The sequence below is a fragment of the Glandiceps talaboti genome, chromosome 21 (genome assembly GCF_964340395.1).
Source record: "Glandiceps talaboti chromosome 21, keGlaTala1.1, whole genome shotgun sequence".
NCBI classification, from domain to species: Eukaryota; Metazoa; Hemichordata; class Enteropneusta; family Spengelidae; genus Glandiceps; species Glandiceps talaboti.
Window position 1 is genome coordinate 5,174,156 of NC_135569.1, and position 26,869 is coordinate 5,201,024.

Genomic DNA, 26,869 nt, shown 5'->3' on the forward strand with positions numbered 1-26,869 from the left:
GACCGGTGTCGAGCCGTCAGTGCATGTGAGAGTTACTTCTGTTCCAGTTGTAACATCTTGGGTGGACAAACTTCCACCGGTTGGTACTGTCAGCACAGGGCAGTCTGAATACGAAATGATAACAAACGTCCAGGATATCAATGTGGAATCATAAACTTTGGGTTCTGGAGAGTCAATTTAATGATTGAGAGCCCATAATTGTTGATTGTTGCCAAGAAACACGAAATCAAAACCCCTTTTATTGTTCTTTCAGTAGAACGCCATTGCAACATGACTCTTAGCTATGATTATGTATTAGATATACACTGAATATTCATCACTCCTAAAAGCTTAATTTCTTTAGATAAATAGTCATGAATATTTTCACATTGAATATTCACCATTATACATGTATATTTGAAGGAAATAAGCATTAAGAGACAGCCGGACAGACAGACAGACAGACAGACAGACAGACAGACAGACAGACAGACAGACAGACAGACAGACAGACAGACAGACAGACAGACAGAGAAAGAGACAGACAGACAGACAGACAGACAGACAGACAGACAGACAGACACACACACACACACATACATACATACATACATACATACATACATACATACATACATACATACATACATACATACATACACACACACACACACACACATGCGCGCGCGCGCGCGCGCGCGGAAAGGATTGAAATTAAATAAGGACAGGCGCCTTACCGGCCTCTACTAGGTATGGCAATACAAGGAACGTGGTGAAGAACAAGACAATCCAGACTGACCTGTAAAGTAACACAATTCAAGTGTTTACATACTGACAGCAATATAGGTCTAATTGTCACTGTATTTCATTCAAGCTAAATATTTACCTTAATCAAAGATTCTACAGAGCAGAGGATATTTTAAGAAAACAGAACTTATGTTGTCATTTTGCAATTTTTATAATGGATTTATGGTTGAAAATCTTGAAAAGTATCGTCACATTGCTTACCTTTTCATCTTGCCCTTTATTCTGAATCGAACTGAAATCCAAGCAAACATATCAAATGTCATTATTTGACATTTTTCCTGCACTTTCTGGTTCTAATAAAATTGGAATTGACACGCTTGCTTGTTATGAAGAAAATAACAATAGATGAAGGCTATTGAATACTAATAGGTGCAAGCATTAACCATAAAATTGTCAGACAATTCACCAAAGTATTGGTATAAATATCTTGTATTGTATTTGTTTGTCCAACTCACGAAAGTATTGGTATAAATATCTTGTATTGTATTTGATTTTCCAATTCACCAAAGTATAGGTATATTGTATTATATATTTTGTCCATTTTCAATATGTAATCGCGATAAGTATAATAATGATCCTACAAACGTTATCGTGTTTTGGATGGCTGTGTTGACAGTTCAAGATTAATTAAAACTATTTTGACAGTTCAATGAAATCGTCACATGTAGACATTGGTGACTCTTTCTTCATTGAAGACAGTGCACAAAAAGTGGGAATAATACATTAAAGTCATCAACAAGGTGAAACCATCATTATTTTCATAATTAAATTAATGTTGACATGACATATACGTAAATTGTTACAGCTGAACAATTTTAATTTTGGGTTGACATTCAACAGGATGCCCCCCCCACACACACACACATACATACATACATACATACATACATACATACATACATACATACATACATACTAGTTTATACACACATACATACATACATACATACACACATACATACACACACACACACACACACACACACACACCATAGTTGCTCAGTGAGCTCTAGGGTTATGTTCTTGCTCTTTTTACATGTAGACATTGGTGATTCTTACGGACATTTAAAACAGTGAAAAAAGTCGGAATAATACATCAACGTCATCAAAAAAGGTGAAAACATCATTATTTTCATAGTTGAATTAATGTTGACATGCAATATACGCAAATTGTTACAGTTGAACAATTTTAATTTTGTTTTAACACTCAACAGGATTCCTAATCAGTATGAAAATATCAGTCTAAACCCTTGAGGCCTTTATAAAGGTTACTTTTTATTATTGAAGAACATTAACAATTATATTAATTGGGTATTTGGTATGCGAACACCTACAATATAGTTCGCTGTCATGTTTTTCAAATAAAAAGCTCTTAAACTCGGCTTGTGTTGTGTCAATTTAAATTCCTTCGTTGCCATAAACGGCCCATAAACCATACTACCCAAAAGAATAACAACTCAGGCACAAAACCCAAAATACGTACTTCATCACTACCAGTTAGTCTAGCACGATGGTGATCATTGGGTACTATTCAAATGGTGCAAAATGTCGGGCACAATTAGAATTTTCGATATTTGCAAATCACAAGAATACTTGTTGGGTGCTTATCAATTAATTGCGAAAAAGTCAAATTCTCATTATATACGTCAACGAAAACACAGCGGACGACTTTATTATACTTTGCATTACTACCAAACCAGAGTGACTATAGAGTTTCAAATAGACAGCACCGTAAAGATGTGTAAATCTCATAACGTCTTTGTTACATAAAATAATTGTTACTCAAAAACACAGACACTGATATCGTGCAACCATACAAAATGATACATTTTATCTTACTGTGAGCAAACGCAAAACTTGTTTATTTTTGTTCATAGTGAAATAAAATGTAATATTTCACGTGTTTGCGCGCGCTATCAGAGCTCTGTAGTTTGTTTGTGTAACAGAAAATAGTGTTTGAGATGTTAAAAACAGCATGGTTCCGAATTGAAACCCAAATAGTCTCCCGGTTTGGCAGTAAACGTCTAATGCGCAAAATGTTGTAGAAGTTGGACTACATCAAAATGTGATATTCTTGACAACATTATAGAGAAACTCTCTGGTCTATTTTAGAAGTGGAATTAAATGAAGTAACAAAGCGAAGACAGTTAACGTAAAGGTTGGGTATGTTAGAAGTCTGGAGGAAACTACAGTGTATCGTTTACAGGTAACCTGCCATCTTTCAGGTACGACATATTTTTATCTCAAACATTTCAAAAAGTGAAAAAAAAACCATATAGTTCGTAAAGAATGACAAGACAATGACTTGAGAACCATACTCATTTTGCTATGAAGAATCTGCCAGCGGTTCATTTTCAAAATAATTACTATTTTCAATATGATTTTAATTTTATACAAGACAACAGCGATGAAGATATTTAAGATGGGACAATGTGAAAACAAGCGGATGCTGGAGTAGTTCGCATTATGAAGACACGTTCAGCTGAAGGTAAGAAAAATACCTTGCATTTTTGACAAGATTGAAGAAAATAGATTCACTGAATACTCAACATATTTACTTAATTTGATATTCCAAACACAAAATGGAGAATCGTTTCTGAAATGAGAAAAATGTATATCCGAAGGTTTCACACTTACCTGGCCGTTGTATTATCTAGATGCACACAGTCGAACACACGGACACCAAGTATGATTGGTGATACGACCGATGTCAGTATACTATACTTAGAAGGATCGGCTGTGTGCAAAATTCATTATTATAATGAATTAAATTCGAATACAATCAATATTTATAACAGATCTTTCTATGGAAGGTTGGTTTGCTATGATAACAAGAGAAATCGTTAGAAACAAAATTCAACATAACCCACGGCTTCTCATTTCCTTACTGGTATATCTTTTTCACAGACTGCGATGAATGACTAATTGCTAAACAGTGCAATCGATCTAAATGAAAAGCGTGCTAATTTGGCATACACCCCATGGCCAAGTTCGCTGAAAATCAAAGTTCCATCTTTCCAGACGTTTCAATATGAAAGCTTCTTCCTCGTCCTTTTGAAATTGTGACAGAAATTTGGTGGTTCACTGTCTTTTTTAAAGGAAATCGACAGTCTATATTTTACTAAATAGAGTTAACACAATATCTGGCGTCCATATTGGATTCTTCAATTGTTTAGTATATTTGTCTGTTCTACTATGTTTGGTACAATTTTGGCTACGGTTTCGAAAGTTTTTACAGTGATCCCAACCTCCTCTTTTTTATTTCCATCCTGAGAGTTTTATTGACAAAGAATAATCTAAAACAGTTCCCCGACGCATATACTAAGTTGATGGAAGTCGTGGTAAGGACTTTAACTGTAGTATTTAAAAAAACAACCTGTAAGATGGTCACTATGACATGATGAATGAGAACAAGGCATCATTGGGGATGGTTATTATTTACTGCTGTGAGGGAGGGGGAGTCACATGTAAGAATTGGGAGGGTCACTGTACTGGAAAATGGCACATGTACATGAGAGGCTTGGTCAATAAATTGTGCTATATAGAGTGGTTAGTCTGAGTCATATTTTAACAAGGTTGGCGGAGGTACTCCAATTTTAACAGTTCCTAAACAAGTCCTCCGACCCCCTCACCCCCTTTTCCTTGCTCATAAAATGACGACTCCTTTGAAATAAGGTTTCTGTAAGAATACTACCCAAACAGGAAACAACAGGAGATGATCACATTTCGCCATTTATTGGTCTTGTGAACACATTTACATTAAGATAACAAACTTACAAGTAAATAAACATTATAGTAAGTTTCTATTAAACCTGCACAATCAAGATTTTTTGTAAACTTATGTTTTACATAATTTAAGGCTATTCACACCATTTAGCTTACGAAACCACACCTACTAAGAGTCAAATCTAATCACGTGACTTCTGCTTTCAACGTCGTATCCCACGTTTAGCTTATAATGATTAGTAGTCTGTAAAGGATCCTTCCATGTTGGAATAATGTCAATAACTTTGAGATCGACAATATAACAATATCAAGGTAGAATTGACTGCACCCTTGGGACTAATATCTCACTAAAAATCAAGTTATTCAAAAAATTTCAAACTTGACCAGATGAAACCTAGTTCAAAGTACTTTTGAAATAATGGCATACATTATTTTCAAGGACGTCAATGATATTTTTATTTCCCTATAGATATAGAGTTAACAAAATATTTGGCGCCCATTTTGGAATCTGAAATAACTTAATTTATAAATTGTTTTGATAACTACTTCAATTCCCCAGAGGCCATCTTTGTTCACATTACTGTTCTAATTACAGACAATACCTTCATGTTAACTCTTTCCTTTATTACAATGTAAATTGGCAACAATTCCTTTACATAAAAAAGCTTACCTAAACACACAAAAAACATGTCACTATTGCCAAAGAGTTGTGTATTGGTCGTGTATTCGCAAGAATCAAATAAATCAAACATTAACAGAAATTACAGACTTTAATTACAATGACATCAACATCAAAATAACGATAATAGGAAATACACCAAAATTATTTTATTTCATTATTTCACCTACACATTTCAAGTAGCAAACGTTTCCTTCTGACTGACTCACTGTAAAGATTTGAAGCTCCCAAAGACTCGGTCGATTCCTGAGCATTTTGTATAGGTTGAACAACTCAGCATAATTTGCCCGAGGAATAAAACAATTCGAATCTTTAGTTAGTTGGATACCTGTTCGATACATCACATCTTCTTGCAGTTAAATGAATGCAGAAAGATTGTCAACAGTCTCATTGTAGTTATTACTTTTGGACAAGATAAAAGCAGTTGGTATTATAAATGCATCAAATTGATCAATACTTATAAGAACTATCTTTAAATATCAAACCAATTTCTGATTATACATAGAAATAGCCTACCTGTAGTCTTGAAGGGTTAATTCTACTACAATATTTCAGCTAGCCTAACTGCCACTCTCATTTAGTCTTTAGATCAAGTAATGTGTAAGCCATACTCCACCACACATAACAGTTGCAACAAATTAGAATAAAACTTCTCATGGTGACATCTAATTATAGATTCCTGATGTGAGCTGATTTCGATTTAAATATGCTAATTACGATTTCGACCAATCAGGTTATGTGTAGGGATGTCAGGGAAACACTATCGAATCTACAGTCTGTTTGTTGACGAGATGGATGAGCGAAAATTCAAAAAATCAAAACTAACAGTTAGGATAGCTGAAATTGTGTAGTAGCGTTAGTCCTTCATGGCTACAGGTAGCCTATACAGAGAGAGACAAATGAAAGAAAAAGACCTGAATATCTATGAAGCACATAAAATTCATAGGAAATATAATATACGACATGTACACACTGAACATTTATACAAATCATGGTTCATTAATTTACAAATGTCTGATTTGTTAAAAACTCGGTTATATGCATATTCACATCAAACAAAGTCTTTTTAATTCTAAAACTTAAAGTGGCCATATGGTTGAGGATTGGGTATTTATTTTGGGTTTTCAAGTTATAAAACAATTTTCATGATGTTTCCTACTTGAAAAATCAATGTGAAAGAACATTGACCAAGTCTGTGTTTGTAACTCAATACATTGCAAAAAGCTACAAAGTGTACATGTAAAAAAGTTTGTTATTGTACGTACAATAGCAAACATTTTACACATTTATTAATCTTTTGCAATTTATTGACTTACAAACATAGACTTAATCAATGTTGTTTCACATTGATTTTTCAAGTAGGAAGCTACGATAAAATTGTTTTGTAAATTAAAAATCCAAAATAAATACCCAATCCTCATCCACATGGGCACTTTAACAACACAACATAATACAACACACAGAAAGTCACAACTGAAAATGTACATAATTACCTTTCTGAATTTGAATTAGGACTCCAGGAATGGAAACTTTCTCAAATATTTTAGTTACTATAAGTGTGTGTTAAACAATACATCCATATTTTAATCATTACAATGGAGGGGAGTCTAAGCGAGCGCCCACCTACCACTTTGAGGAAAGGTTATAATGAAAGCGTCCAGGGCGCTAACATGATTAAAAGTACGGTATATGTATATTCACGTCAAACAACCCGTAAAAAACCCACTAACACCAAAAGTTACGTTATTGGACCCGTTTTTCAAACAACCAATACTGTTCAAACAAGTACTGAGTGAAAAAGCAATTCTTGATTAATAAAACAAACCATATTTAAGTTTGCTTTGACTAATTGTATAACTACATCTAATCTAGCTAACCCAGTCAGTACAAAAATGGCAAAAGCATACCATAATTTAGACACAATATGTAAATGATTTGTATAACAAAATTTGACATTGTCATAAAGTCAATATCAAGCAAATATAAATTTAAATATTCGATTTAATGAATATTTATTACGATTCTTTCATTTCTTATTTTTCTTGTTTTATTGACGGGTTGAAGATAACCAACTTGAGTCGTAGTGGTCGTAAAACAACGCACATTGTGACGACATGTTAACCTATACTTCACTCTAAAATCTCATTAATTCTCTTTAATATTGATTAATGTAATATTATATCATTTGTTATAATACATTATATACAAGTCGCAGATTCTTTCACTTTTCATTTCGAACGCCCACCATAATTGCATTTCGCAACAAACAATGACGGATGTTGAGAATTCCAAAGGACACATTGTTGGAAACGCAAATTCATATCATTTCTTTGTATTCTTCGTTCACACAGATTAAGAAGGATTTTTGTATTTTGTAACTTTTAGAATGTAAGTCCCTCATTGTCAAACACGTCATCATCGTAGCCCATTTGCTGTAAGTCAGCCGCAGATGGCGACATCGTTACATTTGGTGGAAGATCCCCTAGTGAGGCAAACGATGAATCTCTTCTGAGGAGATCGGCGTACGGTACGGTGTCTATGCGGTCCTCTACACGGAATCCAGCCACGATCTCTTCAAACGACTTGCCCATTGTCTCCGGTACATAAAAGTATGTGAATATTAACGCAATGAGGGAGAACATCATGAAGATAGCGAACACGTACTCTCCCATAGAAGTCTGAAAATGAGATTAAATATGAAAACGAAAATGATAAATATATAGAAAGTGTGGATGGTAGACTATCAGATAGATAAAATGGTACGATTGCATGTGTATGTGTGAGGGGTGTATGTATGTATGTATGTATGTATGTATGTATGTATGTATGTATGTGTGTGTGTGTGTGTGTATGTATGTATGTATGTATGTATGTATGTATGTATGTATGTATGTATGTATGTATGCATGCGGGTAGGTGGGTGGGTGTTTGGGTCGGGTGGGTGGGTAGGTAGGTAGGTAGGTAGGTAGGTAGGTAGGCAGGCATATTGGGCAGGTAGGTAAATAGGTAACCACACGTATATAGATGCCGGACAGACAGACAGACAGACAGACAGACAGACAGACAGACAGACAGACAGACTCCTCAAAAATAAAAGTTATTAATATTGCCACACTTACCTGCAGAATTGGAAAGAAAAACTGAATAATAAAATTACACCACCAATTGACTTGAAGTGAAACACTAGTTGCGGTAGGACGTGGGCCCTGTGACCAGACTTCAGTTACTAACACATACGGCACAGGCCCTGTACAGTGATATCAATGATAATGAAGTTAATATCAGCATACTGTACTGTCGAAATTGTGTCACTTGTTAGACATAATTTGGCTTTTGTACGTGTGTACGAGATCTAAAATGATTTATACTTATCAGGTCAGTCGTCTCATCACTCAGTCGTGTTGTTAAATAGGAAGAGTTGAATGTAGACGTTGAAAATCTAAGATATTATTGAAACATTTGAAATCACTGAATTTTATTAATACTGAAAATTTCAAATAAATTATTGAAAACAATTGAAACATTTGTTTTTCAATGTGTGTGGTGGTTGAAATGTCGTGCTGATATTGTAGCATTATGAACGTCAACTTAAAATTTTAATTCAGCAAATATTGAAATATTAATTATTATACCTGGGCCTATGGCAAAGTTGATGATGTATCCATATACGCAAACCAGTGCCATGTAATTCACAGCCTCGCCTTCTTCCTAATTGAATACAGTTAATGGCAAATAATATTAATTTATGTGTTCACCACCACTTTAGCACACTCTCGGACACAATCCAAAATGTACATCCCGTTTCATGTTAGTGTTCACTGGCTACAGTGTGTGAAGATTGAATGAATAGTTTCTTGCGACATTTTGTCTAAAATGAAGTGAACGAAAAGGGCTACCATGCAGACATCAAATGCAGACATCAAACCATTGGCGTCCGTGTGTCTGGCCCAGTGGAAGTATTTTTAAATGGTCCATTTCATTTGAATATAGCCGGAAATTGCGATGTTGTTTTTAAAGTGTAGCGTGTAATGTTAGACTTTCCTATTGGTTTCTGTATGTTTGTATCAAACAGAGCCAGTGAGCACTTATATGAAACGGGCTGTATTTTTGTCATATGGTATTGCCATAGATATGTCACCCATCTTAAAGGTCAGTTGGTTGTCAGATGCGCATTTCCGGTTTTGTGTTTTATAACAAAAACAATGCGTTAGCTCTTCTTACCCAGCCAGAGTACCAACAATGTCGTTGATTGCTTATTTGCCTGGCGTCAGAATTCATTTTTTTTCAAATGTCTTCAATAAATCATGTCAATTTATGTTCGGAGCCAAATGAATTAATTATGCATAATTAATTAAACAACTTAATTTTTGACGTTCAAATTCATAATGAAAATAGCATAGCAATAAAAAAACAAGAGAGTGTGTCAGATTTGTAGAGATAAAAGGAAACATACCACGATGACCAGGAAAAACACAAGGAAGGCGGTGAAGAACACCATAAGGGCGTAGGGATAGATAAGCAATTGACGTCTTCCAACTTTTTCAATGACTGGTATCTGAAATCATGGAAAGGAGAGATATAATGCATATTCATTTGTTCATAAGATTCAATAAATACAGCTTGTCTCCTTGTATAGGTTGACTATTGCATATGGTCGCAATAAGTCAATTTGAAAAGTGTAACGGTTTCGTGACCATAATGAAAAGCGCCATCTATCAATGTGTGTAAGACTGCAGTCAAAAGTTCTCAGCTATCAACTCATATTGTGTACTTTAGGTAAATTTCTCATTCTGACTTAGATTTATATTGTTCATTATTTGAATGTTATTTAGGTAACTGGGTCTATTTTGTGAGGAAAATCACAGTGTTGTTTTCATATCATGTGAAATTGTATTGTGGAAGGAATACATTGCCTCCCTCTTCCTCCACCTGTAAACACAGCGATGGGCATTTGAGCATCCGTATTCTAGGTTCAATAAGAAGCATGTTGCAACTCCTCCGATCCACTACAGCAACACAGATGTGTTCTAACTTTATACTTACAGCTGCAATATTCGCTAACACATTGATAGTTCCAATTCCTATTGTAGCCAAGTGTACACGGTCATGGTCGTCAGGCCAAATCATATAACAAATTTCAGTTGCATAGAAAAAGAACTGCAAGGAAGGATAATTGGTAAAAATGATATTTTTAAAAACTTTCGAAGCGCATACACTGATGCGTTCATTTTTTGTGATTACACAAATGTTCGACCAACTTCAAATTGCTTGTGAAATGAAGTGACATGTTGTAATACACCCTCCGAATGTAATTTCGAGAATTTATGTTGCCATAGTAATACTCAAATAAGCAAGTTTTACGTAAAAAGTACACAAACTTAATACGTATCCCAGTAAAAATGAACACCACAGCTGGGGTTTGAATCAGATACATGCAGATTATTGAATTGATTATTTGTGGTTGCAAACAATGTAACAGTATTGTTTACACTACAAAACCATTAGCATTTATTATCACATTTCCCATGATGCAACATTCAACATGGCGGGTTTGCCAGTTCCCTATTCAAAAAAGATCCCAGTTGCAGCTAGTGCAGCTTTAAGTTTTACTGAACGATAAAACATTCTTCCCAAAGCATCGCCACTGAAATTTTACAAACGCTTTATTGATAGAAACAACTGGAGGTGTACTTACAGCGTGACTTCCTACCAGTTGATGAAAAGCATGGCTCATTGTACTAATGATAAGGGGCATTCTGTAGTTCTTATTTGAAAATAGTTGTTTGAGAGACACAGGAGGTTCTTTTAGCTCTTCAACGTATTCATATTTTATCTCATCTATAGCAAACTTGACGTCGTCCTCACCAGTGCAAACTTTGAGGGCTGAAACATATGTATGGTTACAATCAGATATCAACCATAATCAAGCAATGCACACAGCTTTTGCAGATGCACTAGTATACTTAGTGGTCATATGAATGACAAATGACTATTTATTTTTGATTTGTACAAATTGGTTAAACATTTTGTTTAATTGTTGCAATTTATTGAGCTACAAACCCAGACTTTGCATATATTGTGTCACATTATTTTTTTTTATGTAGAATCGAATTAAAGATCCAAAATAAATTCCCCATCCATATGGCGAGCACTAGTACATAAACTCTTTAAAAAGTGTAAGAACAAGTTGGTTTTCATTACTTACATACAGCACATCGTGTTCAGTGTATACATTGACTGAGTGTAGTGTTTACCCATGTGTTATGATTTGATTGAAAGCAACGTGGCGTCACTCACTCACTAGACGTACATACATGATTTAGTACCAGTCCGGATTTGCTCCGCCTAATACGCTTAATTAAATACCCGCCCCTAATTAGTGCTTTTACAGTATACAGTTTCAAAACTAAAACATTCGTTTAGCAATTGATACTTACACTTCTCAGCTGATTCTATATCCTTATCAACAACAAGCTGCCAGCGAGGACTTTCAGGGCATATAGGGAAAAATATGAACATGGCGATGGAAAACACACCCGTTAGTGCTAGCAATATATGCCAATTATCTTCGTCATTTAGCACGTATATACTGATAACCTGTAATGAAACGTAAGATGACCTCTAGATGATTATTTTGAAAAACATCAAATATCACACATTTGCAGACTTTCACTTTAAATGAAATTAACCACCAAAGGCGGTACAGTTACAGACTGTGTCCCTTTAAACAAAAGTAACCACCAAGAAACATAAAGCTACAGACTGTGTCCCTTTAAACAAAAGTAACCACCATGGAGCATAAAGCCACAGACTTCGTCCCTTTAAACAAAAGTAACCACCATGGAGCATAAAGCTACAGACTTCGTCCCTTTAAACAAAAGTAACCACCAAGAAACATAAAGCTACAGACTGTGTCCCTTTAAACAAAAGTAATCACCATGGAGCATAAAGCTACAGACTTCGTCCCTTTAAACAAAAGTAACCACCAACGAATTTAACGTTACAGGCTGTGCCCCTTTAAACAAAAGTAACTACCATGAAACATAAAACTACAGCCTGTGTTCCTTTAAACAAAAGTAACCACCGTGGAACATAAAGCTACAGACTGTGTTCCTTTAAACAAAAGTAACCACCATGGAACATAAAGCTACAGACTGAGTCCATTTATTAACCAATGTCATGTAATACTCACTTCAGCTACCAATACTCCTAAACAGATGGCCAAATGATGATTTACGCCAACCGCACCACGGATATGTTTTGGAGAGATTTCTGCCAGGTACAGTGGTATGATTGTATTAACGATACCTAGTAAAAAAATAGAGGCAAACATCAATCACTTATGGTCTGCCTTTTATGTTAATTAAACTTGACATTTAGTTATACAAGAATCTTCAGATTTTGTCTACCGTTTAGTGGTTGGGAGATTTGACATAGAAGAAACATACCATATAATAAATACACATTTCACACAGCTATGACACACACACAACATATACGTAACCACTGTCTAACATATGCGTAACACACACACACACACACACACACACACACACACACACACACACACACGTATGGAGAGAGACGGACGGACAGACAGACAGACAGACAGACAGACAGACAGACAGACAGACAGACAGACAGACAGACAGACAGACAGACAGACAGACAGACAGACAGACAGACAGACAAACAGACAGACAGACAGACAGACAGACAGACAGACAGACAGACAGACAGACAGACAGACAGACAGACAGACAGATAGTATGGAACCGTTTTAGCCATCACCAGCTAAATGAGATTAATACGCTTATAATATTGAGGCTGCATTCGTGTACGTACCGATATAGAAACCTACGATTAGTCTTGCCATTAATACCATTTCGAAATTGTTTGATATAATGCAAGCCCCAAACATCAATGCTGCTGTTAGGTTCCATACATTAGATATCATAGATCCCCATTTCCTGAAATGACAATATAGAATTCGAAGTAACACACTGCGGCAACCGCTGTTCATGTAATGTGTGTTATTTATATCCATCTCTTCAAGGTGACTACCTCCATATGATATTCTCTGAAAACATTTTCTTGCATGCTACATATGGTACAAGCTGAGATAACGGTATGGTAAAGAGCCCTACATAGTTATGTGTGGGGAGGAGATTAATACCAAGGTCAAGATGACAGAAGCTGTATATGAACAGATTAGACATCACTATTCAAATAGTATAATACATCTATGAGACACCCCCCCCCCCCTGCACAAATAGCAATCTCCTACCTGCCCATAATGTCACCAATAGGAGCGGACGCGATTGCCCCAATAGCGCCGCCAATGGCCAAAAATGAGATGGACCATGCGTACAACCATGTAAGCCCGTCGTCAGATATGCCACCATAGCGTTCAGCCGATGAGTTGTAGAAATCGATAATGTACTGGTAGACGGAAAACAAAACAAGGAACATGTATATTTAATTTGTAAGGTAAATAAATTAAAACAAATACAGCACATTTCATTAGAAATGTTAAATTAATAAAAACTTGCTGTAATAAAGAAACACAAATTCGGACGTGGTCGTTATAAGAAACACACATGAAGGTATATATTTTTTAGCATGTGATACCTTCTTTGAAGAGAAAAGATATACTGGTAGTAAATCCTAGACGTCTCTGTATAAATATACATAGAGATTAACATGTATTCCATCATCTACATGACTGTACCTACCGATGAGGGCGCTGACATAACCCCGGTGTTCCATCCGTCCACAATGGAGCCAGTGAGGCAGGTGACAACCGTTGCGTATATTACCATACATGTTAACTTGCCCTGGAACGTAAATTGAACATGTTATGTACTTTCAAAAACATGTATAGTAATTTATACAGTACATTAGGACACCAGCCCCTTTTGTACAAAATGAAAATATATATAAGAATATATATATATATATATATATATATATATATATATATATATATATATATATATATATATATATATATATATATATATATATATATATATATATATATATATATATATATATATAACAACCGGAATAGAGCGTTATTAGCGAAATAAAAATCACAGAAGCTCAACTACATGTTTCAGACGACAGTAAAGATAACATCAACATCACAGAAGCTGAATTACATGTTTATGATGATCTTGTTCCTACAAATTTGGCTAGATTCTGGATTGGGTTGTCCGATAGTACATGACATTAAAATTTAAAATGTTAAAGGTGAAGGATAAACGATAATTATATTGAGCAATAAATTTAAATCTAATATCTTTAAATGCAGGACAAACTAGACAAAAATGACATCTTCCACAAGATTAAGATCGCAATGTTGGCATATACGTTCGTTTCTTGACATATTGACATTTCGTCCACTCTCAATACAGAGATTGTGGTCAGAGACACGAAATTTGCCAAGTGCCCTCCTGAGAAATTCTGTATCAATAACAGAAAGGTATTTCTCAGGCGATAGATTGGTTTTGTAAAGACGTCTTCAAAAACATGGCAACTAAAGTAAATATGATCAGTCTGTATTGTGATTTTGCTATGGTTTTAAACCTGAATTAGCTGTTACTATGACATTGTTTTCATCAAGTTCAAGTAATCAACGATATATTTACTTAAACTTTGTCAATTATCAATCAAGTACTTATACAAAAAATACTGTATCTGTTAATTAGTGGCCAGTACTATCAACAGGTAGTATAGAGACAATTTTAAATCTTGAGTGACAGCTTGCTTTTGAATCTGTATATAACCATGTTAAAACTGCACTAATTGTAACTGTAGTATCATTTTCGACAGGCAACCATAATAGATTCATTGAAAACTGTTTTAAATGTAAATATCTAGACACTATACATATTATCTTGATCAAATTTACTACAGCATCAGGTTGAAATCATGATCGCCGTTGAGGGCGCTGGTTGTAGGGTGCGGAACCAAAATCAAGGTTTTTTGTTTTATTTACTGTACCAAATCATGTATACCACTACAAAATATGTTTACGCACAGATGATACTGTTAACCAGATGTTAACATTGACATTGGGTGAATTTTTTAAAATTTGGTTACCCTGAAGATTGGAAATGACTGGGGTTTTTTGTGTGTACTGTTAGAACATCAGAAAGGTTAACATGTTTTTCGAAATAGAATAACATCTTTTCAGTAGCTCCTGTTAGATAAGGTTTAAAAAAATTAGCATGCCAAAGCATTGGCCATGAACACGAGAATGCTCATATCAAATTCATCTATAAGATACCACTAATGTGAGAACTTGGGATTGAATTGTGAGTCATTGTATGTTGTGTTCCTTATTTAATAAAATATCACATTAGTCTTCCGAATCGTTGTTTTGTAAATTTACAAAATGAAGTTACTTGAGCACAATCAACTTCAGATAGTGACCGATCACAAACAAATTACACAGTGCAGTGGGTTTTCAGTACATATTTGACGTTCTGCGCATGTGCTTGTGACGTGTAACATCATAGACATCCTCGTTCTCTCCCGTTTTGCAGTTAGATGAAAGTTTGTATTGACAATCCAGCGAACCTTGGAACGCGATAACCTATTTTCAACAATTTTAGTGAACACTATTTTCGTTAATGAGATATATCAGCTGATCATATGGTACCAGCTGACACTGTGAACTGGGGGCCATTCAATCAGCTGCTACAAGACCCACACTAAGTACCGCACTGCACCCCCGGGACCTGCACCATAGGTCAACCCAGGCGTTTTTGTGTCAGTAGGCCTAATGTCAACGTTTGAAGCTATCACCTAGCTTACATCTACAATGGTGAAATCTTTTCATCGTCCTACACTCCGACTTTGAAACCAGGTGAGGTCATATAGAACATAAATTTATTAAAACAATCAACAGTTTACGTCTTCCTTCTTGGCACATTAATAAGTCAGATACTTTACCCAGATTTGGTGTCACTCAGCATTAAGATGATATCGCAAGGGAAAATTTGCATTTCTGTTGCAAAATTAGATTCTGAAGTCTTAGCTATCGAAATTAAATAAGGGGTTACAATATATATATCCATTGTGTTTGTTTTAATTTCTTGACGTCTTTTAATGAGTGTGAAGTAAAAGTTAACGTCAGTTCAACTACAAAGTTGATACACCAGATAGAAGACATAGGACTCGAGATGAAGGAAAACGGATTTGAACAGTAAACAAGTCTGTTATTCTATGGTAAAATGTAGACACCAGCAAGAACAATAGACGCAAATCACCCGGGCACAATCCATCGTCTGGCTTGGCAAACGTTTTATCAAGATTGCTACAATTTATCGTCTGGATCAGCCAAAGTATTACTAACGTTGCTACATTTTATCGTCTGGCTCAACAAAATTTTGCCAAAATTGCTACATTTTATTGTTCGACATCTTATAGTGATAAACCACCCACAAAATGTATCAATTCAATCGAGACAATAAAATGTAGCGATGTTAATAAGGATCTGGTTGGAGTCAGACGACGTTCTACTTCACCATAACTGGCTGCGCGCGCATGCCGCTGTATGGCACCATTCAGATGTTTTGATAGTGGGTTGAATAACAAGTATTTTAATACAATTTCTGACGACAAGGGAACATTTAGTTTCCAAATGTCTTAAAGGTATTGATATAAATTGTTATTACCACGTTCTCAAACATATTCAAGATTTATACACAGTGATAGCTTCATGATTGCCATAGCATATTCTAATCATACATTAGCTATTAACAGATTATAATGTGTTCATAGTTATGGCTTTATTTAGCTCAAAATGCTAAGTCTACACTACTACCCTCAGTTTGTTGAACTCTTATCTCTCACCATCTCGTCAGGATATTTATTTGGAGAATTTTATCATTGTCCTCGCATAATTTCGCATCTATTTACAGAGTCTGTCGGCTGAGGTACTCGGGCCTTGCTTTAAGCCAATGTGCTTTGATCCCGATCCTAAGTCTACACCGCCCCTCAGTGTGTTGAACTCCGGTCACCATCTCGATTAAATTTAGTTTTGCGAAATTTATCAATGTCCTTGAATATTTTCGTACCTATTTACATAGTGTATCTGCTAATACTTATACAGTTACGATTTAGTGTTTCGAATCAGATGATATGAATGAATGTGTGCTATCTTTTATCCCGTCAAGATCCTCAAGTGACATCCACAATATTATGTGAAATCACACTTATTTTCTTTTTTAATGTAAGTAGCTCGTCCTGAAGTAAGTACTCTGCCATTTATTTACAGAATATTGGCGAAGTGGAACGAGATGTGTTTTAGTTGACAGTCTTGTCTGGTAATAGAACGCCGCATAATAATTAATATATATATACACTAAATTTTAACACAAATAACTTCACAGGAATGAAAACATTGTCATAAAACATTTTACTATCAAAATAGGTATCGTTATAGAGGAAATTTGCCGCCTTTTTATACGCATAGAAATCGTGTCATCCATTGTAGGTTAGCGTCTCGCTTGCAATTCTCAGGAAGTGCGTGACTCAAAACTTCCACTCGCGTGCAGTAGCAGACGACAGGTTCGCAGGTCAATATTTACCGAACGCTCGGTACAATGTGTGTGATATACTATGGTTTTCACATACTCTGGTTGCACTGGGAGAATTGGGTGATTTCAGTGATAGTGGTGTCCTAAACGGAGCGACATGATGCTATGCTTGGTGGTATAATTTTTCGTTGCATTGATTGAAACATGTTGGACAGGGCTCTAGGTTCCAGGTGCTACCGTTTAAAAATTTCCAAAATTAATAACGTATTTGGTACAAATTCTTGTTCACCAATTACAATATCATTGCTGTAAATCACAACTTATATAATACATTTAGTTACGTACATGTCCTTCAACAAATTTGATAAACATGAATATGATCAATTATATTGTTTCTATAAGGTCGGCGCTAACTTGTCATGGCGCATCTCCACTGCGCAGAATGTATGTGTTTATGCAAATTGTCTTGATTGCCTATTATTTCATTATGACGTAGATACCTTAAAAAAAACTAAACACTTATAGCAAACGGATAAGTATGGATTTGATTTTATATTTCTGGGTGATTCCGAAGAAATAAAACGTGGACCCATAATACCGGTTATCATTCTCACACATTCGGACTGTTATTATAATGATGTATCAATACTCACTTCATACGTCTCAGTTGCTTTTAATTTTCTGTTATGTCAATGTGATATATATATATATATATATATATATATATATATATATATATATATATATATATATATATATATATATATATATATATTACTGTATTCTGTATTAAAAATTGTAATAAATTTGACGGCCATTCTCTTCTATTGAAGAAAAGGAGATAGATTTAAACAACACATATTTAGTTCTTATGGCTCACATTTTTGTAATTGGGATTTTAGGTGATATCAACGTACTTGAATCACTCACATAAATCGTGTCAATTCATTCCATCAATGATAGACTCCAAACACGCTGGAGGAGCATGCGACTTTAATTGAGCTCTTCTGTTGCCCTGGGCAACATTTATAATTGGCACTGTTTTGATAACTTCAAAAGTGTGGTATCTTATGTCCCTACTAATAGCTGAACTCTGATCTCTGACTGTGAGTAAAGAGGTTCTGGGGATCATACCACCCAAAATAGCATCAGAACAACAAGCGCAATGCATTTTCAACATTTAATTACCGGCATCGATACAATCAGTGGCATATTGCGTCCAAGGATTATGTTAATGAGCTTTGCAGTAGAATTTAGAAGCAGAAAATGTGTCATTGTGTGTAGTCGGCAATATATTTATCATGATAGACACGCTGCTTTATATCTGAACATACAGATACCTTATTTTGTTTAATTCAGTGCCTGAGTGTTCCCATTGAAACAGGTAGGGTTCAAAACCAAGGTCATTATTGCATGCCAAGGATATGATGGTATGATGTCACGAATTTCTCAGAATGGAAAGGTCAAAATGGCGATATATATAAATTGAAAAATAAGATTTAGTTAAAAGTTATAGAGATGCTAATTAAGGCAATAATTGCTACAAATCAATAATCAAATATCTTATCAATCAATACAATTCATCTTGTTCGTAAGGTGAACTTCTCTTTTCTTTTAAGACTTCTAATTATAATTAGTACATCCACTTTGCGAGGTGGTGTGTTCCAACTTGAACGTTGAGATAGAAGATTAATTAGATGTTATTCCCCATTAGGGAACTTGCAAACCCGCCATTTTGCATGTTGCATCATGGGAAACGTGATAATAAATGCTAATCGATTTGTATTATGAACAATATTGTTATATTGTCTGTAACCACAAATGATCAATTGATAGTCACCCTGACCATTGTGGGAGGTTTATTTTATCGGTAGCTTCAGATTAGGTAATACGATAACCTCAGATAATCCCATATTCCTTTGCGTCTGAGCATGCTCAGTCTGGATTGCAAGTTCCCTATTATTTCATATTTGTATTCATTCACCCAGGGAAAATGCGACTGACCTAGGGGCCTTTGTCACTACTGTCTAGCGAATCGTAGTGATACAACCCTTAGGTCACAAGTATTTTCCATGCTGAACGAAGAAAAAATTTGGAGAATAACATAATTATACCAGCGCCAGTAATATGCAAAGAAAGTAAATACAATTTTGAAAGTTTTGACTCATTTCGAACATGGCAGAACCGTTTGTCGTGATGTAGAACGACCGATGAGAGTATAGATACCATATTTATAGATAATGTACGATATTCTTTGATAACATTTGGTGAAATCATTTCAAATGCTATAAATTCAACAAAGTAGATTTGTAATACTATACATTAAAATTATGGTAGTTTGACTTGTCGGTTAATCAGTCATAACGTGTTCTAAAATTGGATTTGTCAAAGCCCCAAGCAACCATATTTTAACCACTATCAACATTTTTTTAGAATATAATAATTTACATTGTGTTTCTTTGGAACAATTTATTATTTCAAATTATGTGTGTAAACATATTATCTGTATAGTCTCACTAACACCTAGGGGTCTACAAGATGTATTACGCCAAGCGAAATTTTTGTTCGCCTTTTGTCATTCCGAAACTACAATGATTATTTGCGTGTATATATAGCAGACACTAGCATCACTGCTGGCGTATATTGAAATTAATCAGTTGCATGAACCATCCTCGAGCTCATTTCTACCCACTCTGCCTTTTCTCTTAATAAAGGGATATACTTTTCTCGTAACACTCAAAGAATTGTTTATACTATTTGCCACAATCGTTTATGGCTTCCATATCAAGTGTAAAAGTATACGGTTTTAATTGTTTTGATCATCAGCTCAATGGTAAATAGTAATGACTAGAATGTAAGCAATGTTAGCAGAGCAAAGTAAGTAAATAGTCATTGACTGGAGTGTAAACAATGTTAGCAGTACAAAGTAAGTAAATAGTCATTGTCTAGAGTGTAAACAATATTAGCAGTGCAAATCAAGTAAATAGTCATTGACTTGAGTGTAAACGTTGTTAGCAGTACAAAGTAAGTAAATAGTCAATGACTAGAGTGTAAACAATGTTAGCAGTGTAAAGTAAGTAAATAGTCAATGACTAGAGTGTAAACAATGTTAGCAGTGTAAAGTAAGTAAATAGTCATGACTAGAGTGTAAACAATGTTAGCAGTACAAAGTAAGTAAATAGTCAATGACTAGAGTGTAAACAATGTTAGCAGTACAAAGTAAGTAAATAGTCATGACTAGAGTGTTAACAATGTTAGCAGTACAAAGTAAGTAAATAGTTAATGACTAGAGTGTAAACATAGATGTCATGAAACACTGTCTAGATCTAATAATTCTGAAGGGAATAAACACTTAGGAGTCCTGAATATTCATTGTTTAACCACGAATATATTGTGTCTGCTGACTCCCATAATGCATTGGCCATGGCCCACAGCAAAGATGCCCCAGAATGGTACATAATCAACTTCCTGTTTCTCTGAAATCGTAAGTAATTGTAGGTGATGTAAAGTCATGAAATGACTCTCCAGAACCCATAGCTTAAGAAAATGTCTAGAAAATTTCCTTGAGTTGGTACCCCTTTAAGGATCGGATTTGAATGTTGATTTAGTTGTGTACTTGTCAAGTAATATTTATTTGTCTCTGGCGGACGACAGTTGCATCATAGTTCATGAATAACTAATTATCTCTTTGTTATCTACCATCCAGCAGCAAAGGTAATTCAAATGATTAATGTTAATGAGATGTGGGCGGTTTGAAAACCATACATAAAAAGAACATTCAACCCAACAACGCAATCAATCATTGAATCGTAATCTTAAATTAGAGGCTATCACACTGTGTTTACATTCAATATGTATCCATGCAACACGCAAGTCTAATTACCTATTCTTTATCAATGTTGATATACCAATCATCACTTTATTACACCTGTGCAGTATAAAAGCGTAAAGATATAAAATGCCTACAATCTAAATAAGTTTATGAAAATCTGAAGCCGCTAATGCTTCTTTTTTGATTATACAGTAACTAATTACTTCACACTTTTAACTTAAAGGGGAATACCCCTCTCATATATAAAGGTATTTGCATAAACTTTGTATTCTGGAAAGTGGTGTCATGATGGGTATTTATATTATATATATATATATATATATATATATATATATATATATATATATATATATATATATATATATATATATATATATATATATATATATATATATATATATATATATATATATATATATATATAGTTTTGGTAGTACTGGAACTCTTTCTTGGTTGTAACTCGGAGTTTCACGCATAGTGCGATACTCATTGATACTCATTGATACTCATCGAGTTATATATATATATATATATATATATATATATATATATATATATATATATATACATACATACATACATACATACATACATACAGACAGACAGACAGACAGACAGACAGACAGACAGACAGACAGACATACATACATACATACATACATACATACATACATACATACATACATACATACATACATACATACATACATACATATATTATATATATATAAGTTGTTGTTGACTATATATATACATATACATAAGTTAACAATGGATATTTATGACTCTTAATTCTATGCTTATTTCCTTCAGATAAATAATGATGTAATTTTAGTGTGTATCGAATAAATCGTCATGTCTGCTAAAACCCATCATGTCATGGTGTATCACTGGAAGATAAATAAAGGTTGAAATACTTTCAATTTGGTGTTTCGTGACAATTGAGTGAACATTATGTGATATGAAATGATGAAATGACTCTCCAGAGCCAACAGTTTATGAACCTTTATTTCATGGAGTGGTTTTCCAGTCTTAAGCTTATGAAGTGCTATTGTAGTTGTGTGTTTTTCAACACTCGGCTGTTCAGTCACTTTTGAGAATGTAGTCGGCATTGCGACAGCCATCGCTACTGCTACTAACTCAAAATTCATATATACTGTTTTCAGAACTCTCCGGTTTTTTTTTGTTAAATAATAAAGATTATAAAGGATATTATAGATTATTGGCCATAGAGGAGTACTTTAAATATTTTAAATATTTCATTCTCGTTACATAGTTGAAATGTTATTGAATTAACTATCAAACAAATCAAACACAATGAAAAAGTTGTCAACGTTTTGACTTCCAATAAATATTTTTTGAACTTTCGCCCGGACTTGTTAACTGTACACAGACAACAGGTGATAATAAGACCGCATTTGCGCATGCTCTGACACTTTGTTCGAGGCCAGGGTCAAGAGATACAACAATCTGAGTGGGTGTGACCATTTACTGAAAGGTTAGAATTATAGCAGACGATAAAAATGTTGCAGTGGCATGATTTTAAGAGTATATTCAAGGAGCACAATTTGACATATAAGTTGTGAAAAAATTAAAAATAAATTTAACGGACACCTATCCTGGTGAATAGTAAACAGACATTATTTCATCAAAGTTGAGTTTTCACGAGTATTGATTATTTACAATTATCGCCAATTTTAAGTTAAAAATGTTTTTAAAAAATATAAGAATACGGGAATTAAGTGAATGTTGCTGTATCTGGCGACATTTAACTTTAAAACGGTAAACAAAAAAAACGTTACTCAAAATATTCAGGACGTCCAGAGGAAAATTAAGTCGACGTGAGCGTTTTCTCTTATCGCGTCAAAAATAGTTGTTTTACTCTCTGTTTTTCAAATTTCCTTACTGGGTTTTAAAAATATCTGAATACACAGTATGATGATCTGTCAAAGGAACAGTCGATTCATCGTCAAAACGGCGATGAAAAACTCGATTGCTGTATACATTTTAAACAAGGACGGACGGCTATAATATAAACCTGCAGTTGTTTTGACAACATTTGTATAAAGAAACTTATTTCAAAGGCCAGAGCCAAACACCTGATACGTTTCAATAGCCAGGACTCTTAATCCATCTATATGATTATGGCTTATGATCCTTTTTATCTCTTAATTGCTTTTCACAGTTCTTATTATTCAATCTGATAATACGGCGTGTAATTATCTCCTTTATTTAAACCATAATCTCTAACACATGTATTGTCTCAGTATAAACCAATCATCAAAAAATTGGCTAAATTAATTAAATGTATAACTACCCAGTTAATGAAGCTACATTACTAATTGACATTTGGGAGATTAACTACGGATGTAAGTAGCCATTTTTGAGGAGAAAATCACTGCATGTCTAGTAATTGTAAAAACCGAATTTTCTACAATATTTGGATATTTAAAATCTTTCATTGCGTCATACTTTTACTTTCAATTGCAAACAGCAAGTTAGAGATCTTCCATTGTATATTGTCAATATGTTTTTAAAATGCTTGCTTTTGTTCAAAATACACTTTACAATCAGTCCGTATGATATTATCCAACTGATTCTACACAAAATATACGAAAATATTCACAAAATATTCACAAACTTACCTGTTCTTCTTCAGATTCTGATTTCTCGTCGTTGTATTTTTCGTGCGACTTGCTATATTTATCTAACTCGATGTCAGCCATTTTTATAAAGTTGTCTGCCGATCCTGCTTCGTTTAGTGTATACTAAGCCTCTGTTGAGATGCTCCAACCTGGACACCGAATACATGTACTTATGGAGAGAGGTGAAGAGCAACTGAAGTATGGAACAAGCTAATATTGTCTAACTGTGTATTTTAGAGCGGTTCGCCGTTTTATCAAGACTTATCTCAAGTACCCTAGTTAAAGTAATTTATTCAAGAGGTCTATCAAATGCCATCGTAGCTGTCATGATGCCACTGTGTATCATCACCATACACTATACATACTGTCAGTCCGAATGTGCCCATTACAAATAATCAAATATATTCTTATCATTTTTCATATTTCGTATTGAAATAAATGTTATTATATTATGTAATTATTTTGTTTTACTGCAAATATTTTATCGTATGAAAACGCCAACATGCAGCAATGGTTTGATTTACAGAGTTACATTCTTAACGTATATAAACACGAATTGGAGGCAGTTCAAATAACTAAACGTTTCTGTAAGTTACTGGACAAAGAAGGTAACATTAGGTGATTCAACGATGAGTCAGATATATTAATTTTTTGTTGAAATGTCTCCAAATACATCTCTCTGTTATTGTGAGATTGGGGCAATGCCCAACTCCCTAGACACACACATTGCATGCATACACATATCGGTCGGCTCGTGATAAAGTGACCCTTGTACAGATAACAAATCTAAAATGAACCAGGTGTAAACTGAACACCTCTCCTCAGGACAAGAAAGCAAATCTTTAGATTGTCATGCCATCAAGCCTTGCCCTATGGAGTCTGAAGGAACGGAGACAGCAGCCTCTCGGTAAAATCTGAAACTATGTAACATGACCAAACTAGATATCAATTAATATGCAAATAAATGTCATTAGTAGTCATGGAACGCCCTCGTAATGCCATACCCATGATATATCTAAGTATGCTATTATATGATTTGATATGATTTGATATGATAGAATAGGGTAGGGTAGGTAGGAGTATGGTATATGATGTATGATATGATATGACATGATGTATGATGTGATATAATATATATATGGTATATGATATATATCTGATATATGATATGATACGATACGATATGATACGATACGATATGATATAATATGATATATTAACATTATGTCAACACAATTTTTCATGACATCTTTAGCTAAAATAGATGATACATCATCTAATAGGTAAATATTGTTTGTATGCTAATTTGTCAATGATAATGCAAGTCTATACCACCATATATATAAGACATACCAAACATATATACTACTTGTTTCATAACATTATAAGCTTAAACGGAAGATGTCCCCTATAACTGGTAAACTGTATTCCTTGTACAGATTCTCCAAGAATCTAAAGGATACATACATACATACATACATACATACATACATACATACATACATACATACATGCATACATGCATACATGCATCCATGCATGCATACATACATACATACATACATACATACATACATACATACATACATACATACATACATACATACATACATACATACACATGATACATGCATGCATGCATACATACATACATGCATGCATACATACATACACACATACATACATACATACATACATACATACATACATACATACATACATACATACATACAATAATTGAGTTTTTGTTTTTCTAAAATGTATGACAATGTTCATGATAATTAATTGTTTATCATTTTCACAGTAGTTGTCTTTGATCAGCATTGTTTTTCCTTTCCTATGCTCTATTTCTACAAATAGTTGATAAGGTAATCATAGATAACCTGATTTTAGTGCCTTGATCCTAACAGTACAACGACTTTTACTCTAACATATTTATGTTGACCTGTATTTAACAGTGTGGGTGGCAACCGAACAAGACCATTCGAGAGATTATGATGACTGATGAGACGGAAAAATATACATGTATGACAAAGGTAGGGACGAGGGATAGATAGGTCCATCGTGAAGAGAATGATAAGGAGATAGATGGACAGGGATGGAGTTCTTTTGAAACTTTAAATTAAGATTGATAATGTTGGAAATTGTTACCGTGGTAATATTCAGAGTTCAACTCTTATCTTTTATTGTTGTGAACATTATTAAGACCTATTAGCTGCGGTTCAAACAATTAAGCCTGGTATCTAAGCAACTAGACACATATCACGCTAGTTTTAAACATTAGTACAGTGTGTTCATACCAGTGGTTGGTTATTCTACGACTAGCTTATCGATTCTTGTTATAGGTACGTACCTACTGTGATATATTATCAGCACCGCCACACCCTTGTTAACCTAAGGTTGTCTGGAACTGAGGATGCCCTAGTTTTGACTGAAAGTTGCATAAATTCCTTAAGTGAAAATACTTACACTAAACCTACATAATATATTCTAATGTCATGTTAACGTCAATATGCATGCCTTATATGACATTATGATTATCTTCTGATATCGTTAGTCTAGAATAGTTGATTACATAGTAGGGATTTCTGAACATTTTTTCAATATATCTTTCCGCCATTTCACTTTGAAAACTTTATTTCAAATGCAA

The 26,869-nt window shown here is 34.3% G+C and overlaps 1 protein-coding gene across 1 annotated transcript; it reads right to left on the reverse strand.

Moving 5' to 3' along the window:
- Window positions 1-7,572: 7,572 nt before the first annotated feature.
- LOC144451740 (solute carrier family 2, facilitated glucose transporter member 1-like) lies at window positions 7,573-24,300 on the reverse strand. Its single transcript, XM_078142643.1, has 12 exons — window positions 24,220-24,300; window positions 13,927-14,028; window positions 13,479-13,633; window positions 13,037-13,161; window positions 12,384-12,499; window positions 11,629-11,788; window positions 10,887-11,074; window positions 10,235-10,348; window positions 9,645-9,746; window positions 8,824-8,899; window positions 8,311-8,438; window positions 7,573-7,869 (listed from the first exon to the last, which is right to left on the reverse strand). The coding sequence occupies exons 1-12, from the start codon at window positions 24,298-24,300 to the stop codon at window positions 7,573-7,575; spliced, it is 1,644 nt and encodes a 547-aa protein (XP_077998769.1).
- Between the last annotated feature and the right edge of the window lie 2,569 nt (window positions 24,301-26,869).

Excerpts from the sequence above, each read along its gene's own strand:
- LOC144451740 (XM_078142643.1), bottom strand. The coding sequence starts at position 24,300 with ATGGCTGACATCGAGTTAGATAAATATAGCAAGTCGCACGAAAAATAC. Across the intron at positions 13,162-13,478 it reads ATTGGTGACATTATGGGCAG|GAAATGGGGATCTATGATAT; the intron begins GTAGGAGATTGC and ends TTGTCATTTCAG. Across the intron at positions 8,439-8,823 it reads CAACTTTGCCATAGGCCCAG|GGCCTGTGCCGTATGTGTTA; the intron begins GTATAATAATTA and ends ATCACTGTACAG.